At 41.9% G+C, this 15,865-nt stretch overlaps 1 protein-coding gene across 4 annotated transcripts in view; it reads right to left on the bottom strand.

Annotated features, from left to right (window-relative positions):
• The window catches only part of GBF1 (golgi brefeldin A resistant guanine nucleotide exchange factor 1), a 209,735-nt gene that overhangs the window by 64,521 nt on the left and 129,349 nt on the right, over positions 1–15,865 (bottom strand). For all 4 annotated transcript variants that reach the window (XM_063133220.1, XM_063133218.1, XM_063133219.1 and 1 more), the window contains 7 exons: positions 13,066–13,268; positions 9,624–9,747; positions 9,147–9,272; positions 8,651–8,733; positions 6,937–7,173; positions 6,110–6,203; positions 1,898–2,074 (listed from right to left, as the gene is read on the bottom strand). In XM_063133220.1, coding sequence (XP_062989290.1) covers positions 1,898–2,074; positions 6,110–6,203; positions 6,937–7,173; positions 8,651–8,733; positions 9,147–9,272; positions 9,624–9,747; positions 13,066–13,268 — 1,044 coding nt within the window. The remainder of the gene's footprint in view (positions 1–1,897; positions 2,075–6,109; positions 6,204–6,936; positions 7,174–8,650; positions 8,734–9,146; positions 9,273–9,623; positions 9,748–13,065; positions 13,269–15,865) is intronic.

Below are 15,865 nucleotides of genomic sequence, written 5' to 3'. Positions count from 1 at the left end.
TGAACTGGATGTGAAAGCAATGCCAAAGGATAGTATGATGAAGAGAGACGATGGGGAGACGCGTCTCAAACCAAAGGAGAGATTAGAGACACATCTCCCCATTGTCTCTCTGCATTTGATCAACAAGACAGATTACAGGTCTCTTCTGTCCTGAGTCACAGAAATGAGAGACCACAATCTCATTGATACCAATGGCAGCAAGACAGGGATCCTCTGTCTTGGTTTCAGGTATCGAACCACAGATAGCCACATTCCAGCTGGACATCAGGAAAAATTTCCTGACTGTTAGAGCAGTACGACAATGGAACCAATTACCTAGGGAGGTTGTGGGCAGCTGGACAACCATCTGTCAGGGATGCTTTAAGGTGGATTCCTGCATTGAGCAGGGGGTTGGACTCGATGGCCTTATAGGCCCTTCCCAACTCTACTATTCTATGATTCTATGAGTGCTGAGAAGTGCCTCTGAGATACCATGTTCTGACATAATGCAATTCATGATCCCAACAGAACCTCCAGTCGTCAGAGTGATTCTCTTGGAGAAGAGATCAGTCAGAAAAACAACCCCAATCTTGGTGAGGTGATCAGGAATGGTCCTGATACTCTCTTTAATAATGGTGGTCTCCTTCACAATCCCTACTAAACGAATGGCTCAATTCTGGAGATAGGTACCAAGACAGAGGATCCCTGTCTCCCGACAGGGATTGCTGCCGTTGGTATCAAGGAGATTGTAGTCTCTCATTTCTGTGACTCAGGACAGAAGAGACCGGTAGTCTGTCTCGTTAGTCAGATGCAGAGAGACAATGGGGGAATGTGTCTCTAATCTCTCCTTTGGAGGCAGTGGAAAGTGGATCTATCACTATAGTTGAGATCAGTGCCTCTATTGCCCTTTGGACAGGAGAATCCAATAATGGAGGCACTGGCGGAATTTGTTTCTCTGGCACTTTATGCACAGCCTTTTGGGCATCTTTAGCCTTTTTCTTCTTTGGTAAGGGCTCTGCTGAAGGCTTTCTTTGCCTTCTTTGAGAGCTTCTTAGCTGCTGACAATGCCAAGGATCTCCCAGGAGTTCTCAGCTAACACCCTCCATGGAGGGGCCCGGAAGCTCAGGGATGTAAAGAGAAGGTCTTTCCTTGCACAATTGATGGTACTTGAGAGGACTTTGTGGCTTGAGACAAATTAGCTTTGAGTCTGTCAGCTTTAGTCCAACAGGCTTGTTTGGAAAATGACATGCAGTGTGTGCAAGTCTCAACAACATGAGCCTCTCCAAGGCATATAAGACACAAAGCATGGCTGTCAGAGGGAGGCAACTTACTGTCACGCTTAACACACTTTGTAAACGGGACCTTTAAGGCCATGCACTCCAGCATGTTGAGTCTCTCTGATGAAGAAAGGAATTTAAGAGGCAAAAGAGTGAAACAAAGACATTTTTTTTAAGAATCAAGAAAAAGCAGAAGAAACAACCAAAGAAGAAAAATAGCAAAACGATTTCCCCCAGCACAAATTCACTATACACAAACGAAGTTCCCAGCAAGGCAACTGTAGCAGCGGTCAGAAAGGAACGGAGGAGATGTGTGGGAACCTGCCAAGCATGCGCAGTAAGGTGGTGAGAAAGGCTCCTGCCAAAAAGAAAGAGCTTTCCTCAGCTTTGGAAGTTCCCTGGAGCGAGGCTCCAAGCAGGCACAGAGCCCATGTGTGTGATGCACAGAGACCATGGTGAAGAACCTGCAGTGGTTAAATGTCAATGCTGCAGAACTTATGAATGGATGTTAGTGAATCCGTGGAACAGTCCAGTCCTGTGTCAAGCCATCGCTCCACCTTGTACAGTACTGCCCAGCAGCAGCAGCACTTCAGGTTAAGTGTGCCTCAGATGGCCCGTGCCAAGCACACCCATTTCCTTACCTCCACCATGGTTTTTGGCAACAGCTCTGCTCTGAAAAGCTGCAGCATGGCCTCCATGATGTTTTTCCAGCCCTCCCGCAAAATGTCACCATGGCGATGAGCCAAATGAAACACGGTCTTCGCTGCAAGATGGGCTTTGGGATTACTTCCAAAAACGGTAGGCAGATTCTCAATGGACTGCAGGAGAAAAGGAAAAGGGAAGTCAGTGAGTCTTCATTTAGAAAATAAAAATAAAAGCCAGACATGAGCCTGTTAGGGAGTAAACAGCAACTTAAAGAAGGTTTGAGGTTAGACCGTCCTGGAGATCTTTGCCAAGTGTTGGCAATTTCACACATTGGACCTCTTCAGAAGACACCTTAAACCCTGCTGGTTAAGGCTTTTGGTTAAGCAGCAGGATTAAGGTGTCTTGTGTGATGTGCTTTGCTAAACCCTGCTCACTTATTAATCATACTTGGACCGTCTGCAGCAGGGTTAGCAGCTCTAACCGTGGCTTAAGGTGTTGTGTGTGACTGCACAGTTTGTGGTTAGTGCTAACCCTAGAGAAACACCGTTTCACTAACCACAGAGCCTGAAGTGTCATCTGAACAGGCCCATTGTCTATTGCAATGGTGTGTGTGTGTGTGTGTCTGCCTTTAGAACAATGGGAATCTTAAGCTTGAACAGAATGTAGCCATAAGGCTGTATGAGGGAATCACACCTATCCAAGGCCAGGACAGCTTGCTGCCGAGCTTCCTCTACACCAGAGCTTTCCAAACTTTTCATGTTGGTGACACACTTTTTAGACATGCATCATTTCGCGACACAGTAATTCAGTTTTACTAGCAAACCGAAGGTTAAACTAACCCCTTATAAGAGATACGGACACATACATAAATTGTAATAACGAAGTGTATGGGGATACAACATATCTGATCAAATTTGCAGATGACAACAAATTGGGTGGGATAGCTAATACCCTGGAAGACAGAAACAAACTTCAAAGTGATCTTGATAGGCTGGAGTGCTGGGCTGAAAACAACAGAATGAAATTTAATAGGGATAAATGCCAAGTTCTACATTTAGGAAATAGAAACCAAAGGCACAGTTACAAGATGGGGGATACTTGGCTCAGCAATACTACAAACGAAAAGGATCTTGGAACTGTTGTACATCGCAAGCTGAATATGAGCCAACAGTGCGATATGGCTGCAAGAAAGGCAAATGCTATTTTGGGCTGCATTAATAAAAGTATAGCTTCCAAATCACGTGAGGTACTGGTTCCTCTCTATTCGGCCCTGGTTAGGCCTCATCTAGAGTATTGCATCCAGTTCTGGGCTCCACAATTCAAGAAGGACGCAGACAAGCTGGAGCGTGTTCAGAGGAGGGCAACCAGGATGATCAGGGGTCTGGAAACAAAGCCCTACGAAGAGAGACTGAAAGAACTGGGCATGTTTAGCCTGGAGAAGAGAAGACTGAGGGGAGACATGATAGCACTCTTCAAATACTTAAAAGGTTGTCACACAGAGGAGGGCCAGGATCTCTTCTCGATCCTCCCAGAGTGCAGGACACGGAATAACGGGCTCAAGTTAAAGGAAGCCAGATTCCAGCTGGACATCAGGAAAAACTTCCTGACTGTTAGAGCAATACGACAATGGAACCAGTTACCTAGGGAGGTTGTGGGCTCTCCCACACTAGAGGCCTTCAAGAGGCAGCTGGACAAGCATCTGTCAGGGATGCTTTAGGGTGGATTCCTGCATTGAGCAGGGGGTTGGACTTGATGGCCTTGTAGGCCCCTTCCAACTCTGCTACTCTATGATTCTATGATCTCATGAAAACCTTTCATTTATATTTTTAAAAATATATGATTTGCAAGATAATAACATACATTTCCAAGACTTTTCTCATTGAACCAATTTTGTCGAGCTGCGATCGAGCGGCAGTTGAGACAGTGTTCTATCAAAAAACTGGACCCATGAAATTTCTTGAATGCGTCACCTCAGGTGCAGCCGCGTCACTGGAAATCAGCTGTTTCGACCCGATTACGCCTACTGCACATGCGCAGTACCTGTATGATCCCTCGATCGTGGTGTGCATACACGGATACGACGGAAGGGGAATATACTACTGCACCATACTAATCAGCACCTTTGCTGCGTAAAAATGCATGCAAGTTGGTATTGCTTATTTCACATAGGCTCAGAGGTTTCTCGTTACGTTCACGCGACACACCTACACACTGCACCTGACACACTAACGTGTCGCGACACACAGTTTGGAAAGCTCTGCTCTACGCTTTGGCAATTTCACAGATTGTCTTCACTTATACAACTCTAAATGATCTGGACCCATTGTATTTTAAGGAGACCCTTCACCGTCATAAGCCTCCTCCCTATGATTGTCGCAGAAGAAGGTTCAGATCTTGCATAAGATTATATATGCTGGTGTGTGAAAAAGGATTTTTTCAATAGGTGCACCACAATTGTGCAACCCTCTCTCTACAGAGTGGCTCATTAGGCACCATAATTGTATACTGCATACTGTATATATTAGGTAAGAAACTCTTTTCTCATTAGGGCTTTGAGGAATATTGGGGTCCTCAGATAGTCTCTCTTTTACTCATAGTCCTTGGGTTACCTGGTCAAATCCCAGGGCTTTCAGTGGCACGATACGGAGCTGACACCCTTTTCTCTCCATTCCAGAACCCTTCCCTCTCCAGCTTCTTATTTCACCTTCCCTTCCTCACTTTTACTGTTTTCTACATCCAATGACAATCTTGTCAATCACCCTATCAACCATATTCAAAGCTTTGAGTTTTTCTTGGACATCCCTCTCCTTTGCTCTCCATATTACTCTCTTGTTACCTTGGGCCCCTCTCATTCCTTCCCTGTCTAAATTTAGTTCCTACCTTTATCTTATGTTACTCTGTAAGACAGTCTTCCCCAACCCTCCAGATCTTTTGAAATACAGCTCCCAGGATTCCTGGCCACAGGCTATGCTGGCTGAAGTTAATGGGAGTTAAAGTCTAAAACATCTAGAGGGCACCAGATTGGAGAAGGCTGCTATAAAGCGTCATGTGCACAATGGTGTCATCATCATCATCAATAATAGTTTATATCTCAGTCTTCTACTGATCTGATTGCTGGTTTGGAGCATAATTTGCCTGCTAATCTTTGTAGGATTGCTCCTTGGCTGTTTGGTTTTTATTTTAAACTCCTTTGGGTATGGTATAACATGTAAATTAAGGACTTAAAAATTATTAGTTTCAACAACTCACTTGATGCTGTATTAAATCATTTCTGACTCATCCAAACATGTTTGGTATCAAGTTGAACTGGTCTACATAGTATGCTACATCATTCAGTGACTGAGGATCCAGTGTTGGCATTTGCATGAAAGAGCCACGACAGTGGTCAGAATTCAAGATCGTTAATTTAGGACCTGAGAGGAGTCTGGCAGAATTCCATTCTGTACACCTCCCCAAGCTCTAGCCAAGCAAGGGGAGCAGCCATACCACCAAGGAACCCTCTAATAGTCCAAGGTGGATCCTACTGTAGTGCCTGACTCCTATAAAAACATCAAGGTAAGACTTGCTAATCGGTCTGACCAGCCAGGGGATTCTGCTGCAGCAACTGCAGATCCCTATAAGAAACCTGCCTTTACCTCTAACTCAACTCCTACCTTTTCAATTTGACATACTGATAAAACATCACACACATATTTCATACAATTTAAACTACAAAGACTTTCATTGGCATCTGCTCACACATTTAAATGGCAGTCAAGTGTTGAGTAATCAAGTGATGTTCATTGATGTATGAATCAGCCCTTTGAAACCTGGTGCAGATGTAATATTCCTGATTTTCTAACCATGATTAAAAAGAGTCAGAGTGTTCCATAGGATCATGCTCTCCCTTTCCCTCTCTCCACCATCTCTGTTTAAAGTATCTCCCCTTCTCTTTTATGAATCTACAATGACACAGTGACCCTATTCAGATGACATGCTAAGCCATGGCAGTTAAGCATTTTGAGCTAAATAATATGGCTTAGCAGGTCATGTGATCCATGACTTATCATGTTGTGGGAACCATTCCTAACCATGGTGGCTACATAACCAAGGTTTAAACATGCTCACTAACCATTTGTTGCAAAACGATTAGCAGCCACTAGCCCTAGTTAGGTTTAAATCAGAGTTTGAAATCAGCCTCACACCATCTTACTCCATTGTAGACTCACCTCACTGCTGAGGGCTGTAAATTTGCAGAGAGAAATTATGAGGTTGTCAAAAACATCACTGAGACCATAATGGGCAGAAATCATGGCACATTTTCTGAAAGACAAACCACAAAAATGTAAGAGGAACTACACAGTGAATTTTCTGTAGGTTCTCCAAGTCCCTCATATTCTATCTATCTATTTATTTATTTATTTGATTTGATTTGCACTCTGCCGTTCTAAAATGCCACTCAAGGCTGCTTACAATCGTAAATAAAACTTGATTAAAACAATATGCTAAAGAGTACGGGGGATAAGATGGAACTGTGAGGGACACCACAGGCCAACAGCCATGGTGTTGAACAGGAACAGGCACCACCATCTGGAATCGCTCCTCCCAATCCCATCTCCGACAGTGATGCAATGGGGAAGGTGGGAGGATCTTGCATCAAGTTTGATCATTCAAATCTAGCTGACAACATTCAAGTTACAAAATGTGTGTCAAAATGACAACTACATTTCAGAAGGCCAAGACATGATGGAATGTAATCATGGATTAAATGTGGCACTGAACACAGTGAGAACACAGCTCAATGACATTTAGGTGAAACACTTCTGTCTTTCAGGTCACACTTTAAAAAAAACACCCTGTCTGCACTGAAATTCTTCTTTATCTATTAGTTTTCCTTGTTTATGTATTAGTCTTGTTTACCTATTACAAGTTTTCACTGGGCTCAAACGCTGTATGCTTCAATTACTTGAATGTGTCAGAGATAGAAAAAGAGCTTTGGTCAAAGTGAAGATAGTCTGCATATACAGCACTGTTGAATGATATAAAGAAAAGTTACCTAAAACCAAAGACAGCCTTCTGGATTATTGTTTCATCCAGGCTCTTATCAAAAACATAAGACAGGGCTGCAACAGTGGGGCCCCAGGTCATGGCGAAGAGGTCATGGTCATAGCTTCCAGGTGGGACATGCAGGAAAATGCCTTCATCAGTGGCCCCACGATGCAGCAGCACACTCCACACATAGTTCTCCTTTACAAGGCCCGTCTGCTCCTCTGGCATCACAATCTCTTCATTTCTAACAGAGATGATTGCAGAAATATTACGCGTTTGGGTTATACTCAAATATTACGCGTTTGGGTTATATTACACGGAGGGTTCTCACATCCAATTAAGCCATGGTCGTTTATAACCTACTCACAGTAGGTTATTTTGAAAATAAATTACTGTGATCCCTTTCCTGATTGGACAATTAAGCTACACAGCATTGTTTATTCCGCTCCCCCTTTATAGTCCTTTATAGTCCCCCTTTATAGTCCTCCCGCTCGGCCCAGCTTCCTTTGCACTGGATGCCATATCCCGTCGACCAACACACAGAAGCTTCATCATGTTCCTCTCTGTGACTGGTTGGCTGAGCGCTAGGGGGCACCTTCTTATGTCCTCTGTCTTTGCCTTAACTCCACCAATCTCACCCCGACTTTGCTTTTTCACAGAAAAGTGAGTTGAAACAAACCGTTTGCTCTCCTTCCCCCTTTCCCCACTTCTCATTCCTATCCCGCAGCCCCAATGTCCAAGCCTTTCCCCTGTCGCCAGCAAACACAGAAATAAAACTGGACTTCCTTAATACAGCGTTGGTGTCTCTAAACTCTTTAAAGTATTGGAGCCAAATTTCATACACAAGTGCCCCTCATGGGGATGAAAATCCTATGCTGCTATGCCTCCACACCAAAAAGGGGGTGGCAGCTCTAAACCCTTGAAAGTTTTCAGGACTGCGACAAAATTTCACACACAGGTTCTCATCATGGGGAGGCACCCAAGGCAGAACTACAACCCTGCTTGGCTATGCCTCTCCATGGAAAACAGGAGGGAGGAGGGTTGACACTTTGGAAGTTTGCAGAGCGCACCCCTAAATGAGAGGTGAGGGCAGAGAGCACAATCTGTTGCTAGGCAGGTCTCAGAAACAGAGATCATCTGAAAAGAGCAGAGTGGTGGCAGTGATTTTGTTCACTCTTGCCAGGCAATTCTGTAGGATACATGCTTAAACCACTCTGGAGTGCCAGATGTCATGATAAGCCATGATGGCTTGAGTAAACCTCACTGCAGACCATGGCTTACCAGAGTAGCCTGTTTTGGCTAAGTAAATGATCGTGGTTAGGAAAAGCAATGTGGAGACGACATGATAACCCATCATGGTTAATTCAGATAAATAAACCATCATATCTTAATGACCCTGTTCAGAAGAACCATAAAACACAGCTTTAACCATGGTGAATAAGGCAAAAAGCCTTATTCGCTGTGGTTAAAGCCATGGTTCTAAGTGTCTTCTGAACAGGGTCATTAAGATATGATGGTTTATTTATCTGAATTAACCATGATGGGTTATCATGCATCAACACATCACAGTAGGTATCCAAAAACAATTAAATAAATTGTGAGTGGCTATTTTTCAAGAATCTCAGAATGTGCTGACGAAGGACCAAAGAGACTGATATAGCATCAGTTAGAAGTCTCCCTGTTAACTCCCTCCTTCCAAGTGCAAACACTAAAATACTTACTTGATAGCATGGTACACGTCCTCCAGCATGTCCTGCTCAAAGTCTTTGCCTCCATTTACCCCTTTCAGATTTTTTCGGAATTCCTGTAAGGAGCAATGAGATAAAGTAGAATATTTCATTGTGATGTTTCTTTGAACTGCATTCTGAACGATCTCCCAGTCTTTTAGATTGTAAGCCTGTGGGGCAGGGACTGTCAAGAAATATTTTTGGAAGCTGCCGCGAGAGCCTTTTTTGGCTGAATGGCGGGATAAAAATGCTTAAATAAATAAAAAATAAATAAAATAGGCATCACAATTTCACCATGTGCTGCCATGAATTTTATTATGAAATGCAGTAACAACACAACTTTTGGAGGGCTATGCTACTACTATGTTTTAGGATATAGCAGGAAGAAGGGCAAGAGAGGTGGAGGTAGAAAAGCAGGTAGTTATGTCAGAGCCAATAGAAAGGTCTAAACATGGAGGGTAGCAAACTCACTGAAGAAGTCATATCTCACCTCCAGAGTCATAGGTACATTCTGCTTGCGAACATTATGGTTGTGTTGGTCAGTATTCAGCATAATAACTGCATAGGCCAGGGCAAAACAAGCATCACTATTAGCAAATGGAGACCCATTTGATTTCTGAAAAGTAAAAAGACAATGCAAGTCAGATCCATGATAGTCCATCTATATATAACACCTGAGTCCTATTTATGCCATTACTATTGTCCCCGTGTCCCTTGTTTCATTACTTTAATTTTAGTTTGTGATTTGTTCTCCTATTGCTAGTTATTGGATGTTTTTCATATAAGTATTCTAGCTCATAGTGCTATGAGTTGGGCAGATATTTCTTGACTGAAATCAACAATTTATTTTCCACACACCGACCAATTGCCTCTAAAGTAAGTTAAGCCTGCTTCACTTCAAGTCTAGCTATATCAACAGTGGGTAGAGGAGAGCAAAAGAAAACTGCATAAGAATTTCAAAGCTTACACGCCAATGTTCTGTAAAGACTTCCAACAGCCTTTGAATCACAGGAGCCTCTCCTGACAACCGGAAGGCTTCAAGGTAGAGTCTCAGGGCTTCATCCAATCGTAAGCCTTGGAAAATGAAAGTCCTGAAACAAAAGCATTATCAAGGCAGCTGGGGAGAAGAAAGTGGCTAGCAGGCAGACACACACACCACAAAATCTTTAAGGGTCAAAATACAGAAGAGATTATTTACAAAAAGAGTTGGGTTTATCTAGGCTTTGGTACTGTACCTTCTGTTGTAATGAAGGTAAACAGTCTAGTAGAGGAAGAGGACACCATTGCTTTGCAATATGGAGTGCCTCATCCATGCTGCAGGGCTCAGCCAATCTCTGCAGCTCTCATCAAAACCTATTCCCTCTCATCTGCAGTCTAAGGGTCAGCCTATATTATAATTTGCATCTTTTTAATGTTTTATTCTGTTTTTATTTTATTTTATCTGGTATACCGCTCTGAAATTTTCAATGGGGAGCGATATATAAATATTGTAAACAAATAAATTAGTTTATTAAAATCAAGTTCCCTTCTAAACAAGCTAGCTCTGTGGTAGCCAGATCTGCAGGGTCCATGCAGATCCCTTCTAGTGCTGAGGCTCTGAAACAGGTAGATCCAGAAGACTAGAGCAGGTAAATCTGACAGCTTAGGTGGTAAACTGAAGCAGCTAAGGCAGGATTTTTTTTAATGAAATTATGTGTTTTGGTTTAAAAACATAACATTTGCCATGGACGTGCAGTGATATTGCCTCTCCACTTCCATATTCACTTCTACATGCATTGGGATGGAGGTGCCAGTAGTTTATGCCCCACTCTCTGGAACTCCCTACCAGTACAAATCAGACAGGCACTGATGCTTCTGAGTTTTTGGCACCTGTTGAAAACTTACTTATTCCAATAAGCTTTCCCAAAGCAGTGCTCTTGTCTTTTTTCTTGCTGTCCTGCTATTGTCTCTTCTGAGTTTTATTCAGTATTTCATTATGGGTTTATACTCTACTGCAGGAATACAGAGCCTCTTTCAGCCCAAGAGCTGGATTCTATTTCAGAGAAGCTCTTGGGGGCTGCATTCCAGGGGCGGGCGGAGCCTGAAGCAAAGGGCCCCCAAATGCCAAAAACATAAGCATATTTTACTGCCAGTCTTGGGAGAGGCATTTCAACCTTTTAGAATAGAGAAAAAGTGCACAAAAGCCAGGAAATCACCAAATAATCAGTGTTTGGAGGAAAGGAGTATGGCCCTCTGTGAAATCCTGCTGAGTTGAATTCACAAAATCTAACCCCCTGATTTATTTTTTCTATATATGAGTGCCAGTGTGATGTAGTGTCTAAAGTGTCGGACTGGGAGTCGGGAGATCCGGGTTCTAGGCCCCACTCAGCCATGGAAAGCCACTGGGTGACTTTGGGCCAGTCACAGACTCTCAGTCCAACCCACCTCACAGGATTGTTGTTGTGAGGATAAAATGGAGAGGAGGAGGAGGATTATGTACGCTGCCTCGGGTTCCTTGGAGGAAAAAAGGTGGGATTTAAATGCAATAATACATACATTTTTTGAATATCACTTACAAATGTCTGTTTAATACCAGCACTTCATAAATATTGCTAAATAAAGAACCAAGCATTGGACCAAATACAATGCTGTGTCATCTCAAAGGCCACTCTCCCTGAAGTCTGGGCAAATGATTTGGGATGACCCAAAACTTAGTTTGGAGTATACACACTGCATTCCTTATCAATTTTTGGTACATTGAGATGAATGAACCTGGAAGGGATAGCTAATAACATGGAAGACAGAATCAACATTCCTAAAGATCCTGATAGACTAGAATACTAGTCTAGAATACCTACAAGATGAAATATAACAGAGAAAGTTCTGCATTTAGGTACAAAAACCCAAAGGCACAAGTATAGGATGGGGGAGAGCTCGCTTGGCAGCTGTACATGTAGAAGGCTCTAGATTTTTACAGTGCAATCCTATGAATGTCTACTCAGAAGTAAGTCCCACTGAGCTCAAATGGGGCTTACTCCCAGGTAAGTGGGTATAGGATCACAGCCTTAATTGATCACAAGTTGAACATAAGCCAGCAGTGTGATGCAACTGTTTAAAGAAGTTGTGCAATCTTAAGTTGCCTAATAAAAGCTTGGAATCCAGATAATGAGAATAGCTTCACTCTATTCTGTGTTGATCAGGCCACATATAGAGTACAGTATTCAGTTCTGGATGCCACATTTTAATAAGAATGTAAACAAGCTGGAGTTTGCCAGAGGTATGGAAAGCAAGTCCTATGAAGAACTGCTGAAAGGGCTGGATATATTTAGAACAGAAGATCAGGGGACACATGATAGTGATTCTAAAAGGGCAGAAGATACAGAAAATGGAGCAGACTAGAAGTATGCACCGAACACAAGATTAGACTTGGACCCTGATGTGGTGCTACAAAGAATGGCCTGATTTTACTCAGATCATTTTGGAGGCTGTCCACTTTGAGTCAGGGACTGAACCAGAGTAAAAACTCAGAAACTTGTAACTTCATGCCTCTCATTGACTATCATAGGAAATAAAAAAACAGAAGTGGATGAAAACTGCAGGCAAAGTAGCCATTTAGGAGGGGGTTACACCTGCTAAATCTCAGAAAGCAGGTGCTCTGGTGGGTTTTTTTGTGTGTTTTTTATATTTTGATTTTTGTTTTTAAAGGAAACTGTTGATAACATTTTAATTTATTTGCAGAATTGAATGAAATTTGCGAGGGTAGTTGCTCCTTCTGAGGGAATCAAGCCAGCCAAGTTTCAGATGAATAGGAAGGGAGCGGGGGAGAGATTTGCTTCCCCTTTCCCTCTCTTATTTTTTTTATTTTGATGATTTGTATGAAAATGATGCATGTCATAGAAGTGTCTCCAGGCAAGAAACCTGAAAAGTTTAAAAAGGATAGGTGCAGGAGCTACAGAAGGATGATAACAGAAAACCAGCTTAAGGTTTTTTTCATAGTGAAGGTTTGTGACATAAGAAGGCTTATCTCACATCCCATCCTTGCTTTCTCCCAAAGTACAGTGATTGGGAAGCCCCTGGAAAAGTGTGCCCTGTGATTAGAAGGTGGACCTGCCAGCCACTCCATCCCTCCTTCTTCCCCATCCCCCATCAACTTTTAGAGAAAAAAAGCACACACACAAATGTTTCAAGAGATGCTGAGCTCTCCTTGACTAGAAGTATTTAAGTCGAAGCTATTAGCCCATCTGTCAAGGATACTGTAATTGCATCCTGCATTGAGTCGGGGGTTGGACTAGATGACCATCAGGTCCATTCCAAATTTGTGATTCTATGAAAACAAATTGTCCCTTTATACTTTCCCATGCCAGGGCTCTCCAAACTGATTCCTTGTTTATGACCAAATCCAATATAAAGCCCTAAGCATTTCTACTCACCCCACGAAACTGTCCAGGAGATCTACATTCTTCCGGTCACCCACAAATTCTCCAATCATTTTCTTGTCCAGCCTAGGATTTTCCCGCAGCCACTTTGCCACTTCATTATTATCCATGGGGGTAGCCAAGAGGTTTTTCTCCTGAAGAAACTGTATCCCTTTTTTTGGCTTTTGATTGAACTGCTCAGAACCACTTATCAAGAGCTAAAAAAAACCCCCATCAAAACAAGATAATTAATCAAGACATCCTACACAGTTGAGGCTATCTTAATAGTAAATTAGTGCCATATCTTTCTTACCATGTACACATTAAGAGAATTCAACAATATGTATTTATTTTAGTGTTTAGATTTGCATCCCACTTTTTAACTAGAGCAAAGGTAGCACAATATACTCATAAAATAAAACAATTATATTTAAAGTGTTACAATTTCAAATGTATTTCATTATGTTTTAAAAATATTTATACCCTGTCTCTCATACAAGAAGAATCCACAAAGTAGATAAAAAATAAACAGCAATAACACAAGAAAAATGTATTAAACACAAAATAAGTAGCAGCATTACACAGCACAGCAACTAGCTATTGATAACCCAAATGCCCAATGAAATCAGTATTTTGAGTTATTGCCTAAATCCACCTTTGATGGGACCAAATGGATCTTCGTTGGAAATGAATTCAATAATCTTCTAAAACCTGAATGGAAGCGAGTCAAAGGGATCTAGATAAATCAGTACCATCCAAGAATTCCTGGATTTGGGCCATCACATGATCAAGCATTTTACCCATGTATGACACACTCAACACTGACCTAAGATTACTTAAATACATGAGATCTGCCTCACTACAGTATCTTAAGACCACTTTGATCACCCTCTCCCTTCAAGAAGCTTGTATTACCTTCTCCATCAAATGAACAACAATTCTAAACAAGCAGGAATGGCAAGGGTCAAGAGCACATTACAAACTCATTGCACAAACTGAAATGTATCCAAACATATGTAACAAGTGAAAATCACAGGAACTTAAAGCTTTTAATCTGTAATTAATGCAGTATCCAAGTTAGAATAAAAATGAGCAATTTTATCTACAATGTACTTAACAGATTGGTCACAGTGAGCAGCAAAAGTTCTAACTCAATTATAGTCGATCACAAGCTGAACATGAGTCATAGTGTCTTGCAGCTGCAATAACGGCCAATATGATTTTAGGCTGCATTTACAGGACCAATTTCTAAATCATGAGAAGCAATAATTCTCCTTCATTCTGCACTACTCAGACCTCATCTTCAGTAATGTGTCCAGTTCTGGGCACTACACTTTAAGAAGGATGTAGACAAATTGGAAAGCAACAAAGAAGGTCATTGATATAGAAAATGAGTCCTGTGAAGAAAGACTGAAGGAACTGGCTATATGACATTGAGGACATCATAGAACATTTAAAAAACCCAAAGAGCTCTCAAATAGAAGGGGCAAGGACTTATTCTTTGCTGCCTCAAAGGGCAGGACTAGATCTAATGGGATTATACTACAGGATGTTAGATTTCAGTTGAACATTAGGACAAAGTTTTTAATGGTGAAAGCAGTTCAACAATGGAACAAATTATCTGAGGGTGGGTTGGCCCTCCCTCCTCACTGGAGGTCTTCAAGCAGAGCCTGGACAGACATCTGCTGGAGATCCTGTGGTTTCAGATTTCCTGCATCAAGTAGAGGGCTGAAGTAGAGGGCCAATGAAGCCCCTTCCAACTTTATGATTCCTCCTGAGAACCAGAATGCAACAGGAACCTCACCACTGGAAACAATACTTCTAGGTAACGTTGATCTGGTCTGCTGGGCCTAAGGCTTGGATCCTGAAAATTCTGGAGCAGCCATGATAGACTAAGACAGATGAAAGCTGTGAAAAAAACTCAACTCTGTCCAAGTTGCTTTGAATTTTTGCTGAATCCTAAGGAGAGCCAAAGCGTGACCTTGGCATCTAGCCTGATGAGAAAGACAAAGAATACTTCACATTGACTAGAAAGCCAAAGGAGTTGAAATACTTGGGCTGCTTTGGAAGATTACATTGATGTGGAATATGCTTACAAAGCAATGGAAAGGCAATGAGAGACAATTAGGCCACAATCCTATGCATGTTTAGACAGAAAAACAGTCTTACAGCTCCCAGCCCTCCTTGTGGAAATCTTTTAAGCTTCTTTGTTATTCGCTTTTAGGTGTTTGCTGTTTAGGTTAGCTTTCCCTGTTTGATTATCTGCTGTTTAAAGATTGCTGTCAAGCTGTGACAATTTTATGGCTTTTGTTAAAGCTTTATATTTTCATCTTTGAGTATGGGTTTTTGTTTTGTTTTTGCTATGAAGGCCTGTTTGAGCATTTCTCAAACACAGAAAAGGTAAGGAATTAATAATAACTGACATGTTAAGCAGGGTATCGGACTGGAGGATAGCAGAAATGTTGAATCTTTCTTCCCCTGCTGTGGCACATTATTATCCTACTGCTGTTGTACCCCCACCCATCCTGTCCCACACACTGCAGGCCTATTCTACCCTTCACAGAGTGCCCAGCTTGCTCTGTTCCCCAAACATATTAAAACTCGCACGCACACGCTAAACAATAAATCCCTCTTTGCTACTTGGTATTATTCAAGAAAGTAACTCACACTATGATTTTAAGAAAAACTAATGTATGTGTAAAGGCATCACTAGGAATATGGGATAAATGAGTTCTGAAATCAGGACAATCTTCTTTATATATCTCTTTTAAGGTATGTAAAAGCTCTAAAATATGTAAAACCTTCCAAAATATTT

This window comes from Elgaria multicarinata, chromosome 8 (genome assembly GCF_023053635.1).
Source record: "Elgaria multicarinata webbii isolate HBS135686 ecotype San Diego chromosome 8, rElgMul1.1.pri, whole genome shotgun sequence".
Lineage (NCBI taxonomy): Eukaryota > Metazoa > Chordata > Lepidosauria > Squamata > Anguidae > Elgaria > Elgaria multicarinata.
The sequence above is the reverse complement of the archived record's forward strand: the minus strand, read 5'-3'. Positions and strand labels throughout refer to the sequence as shown.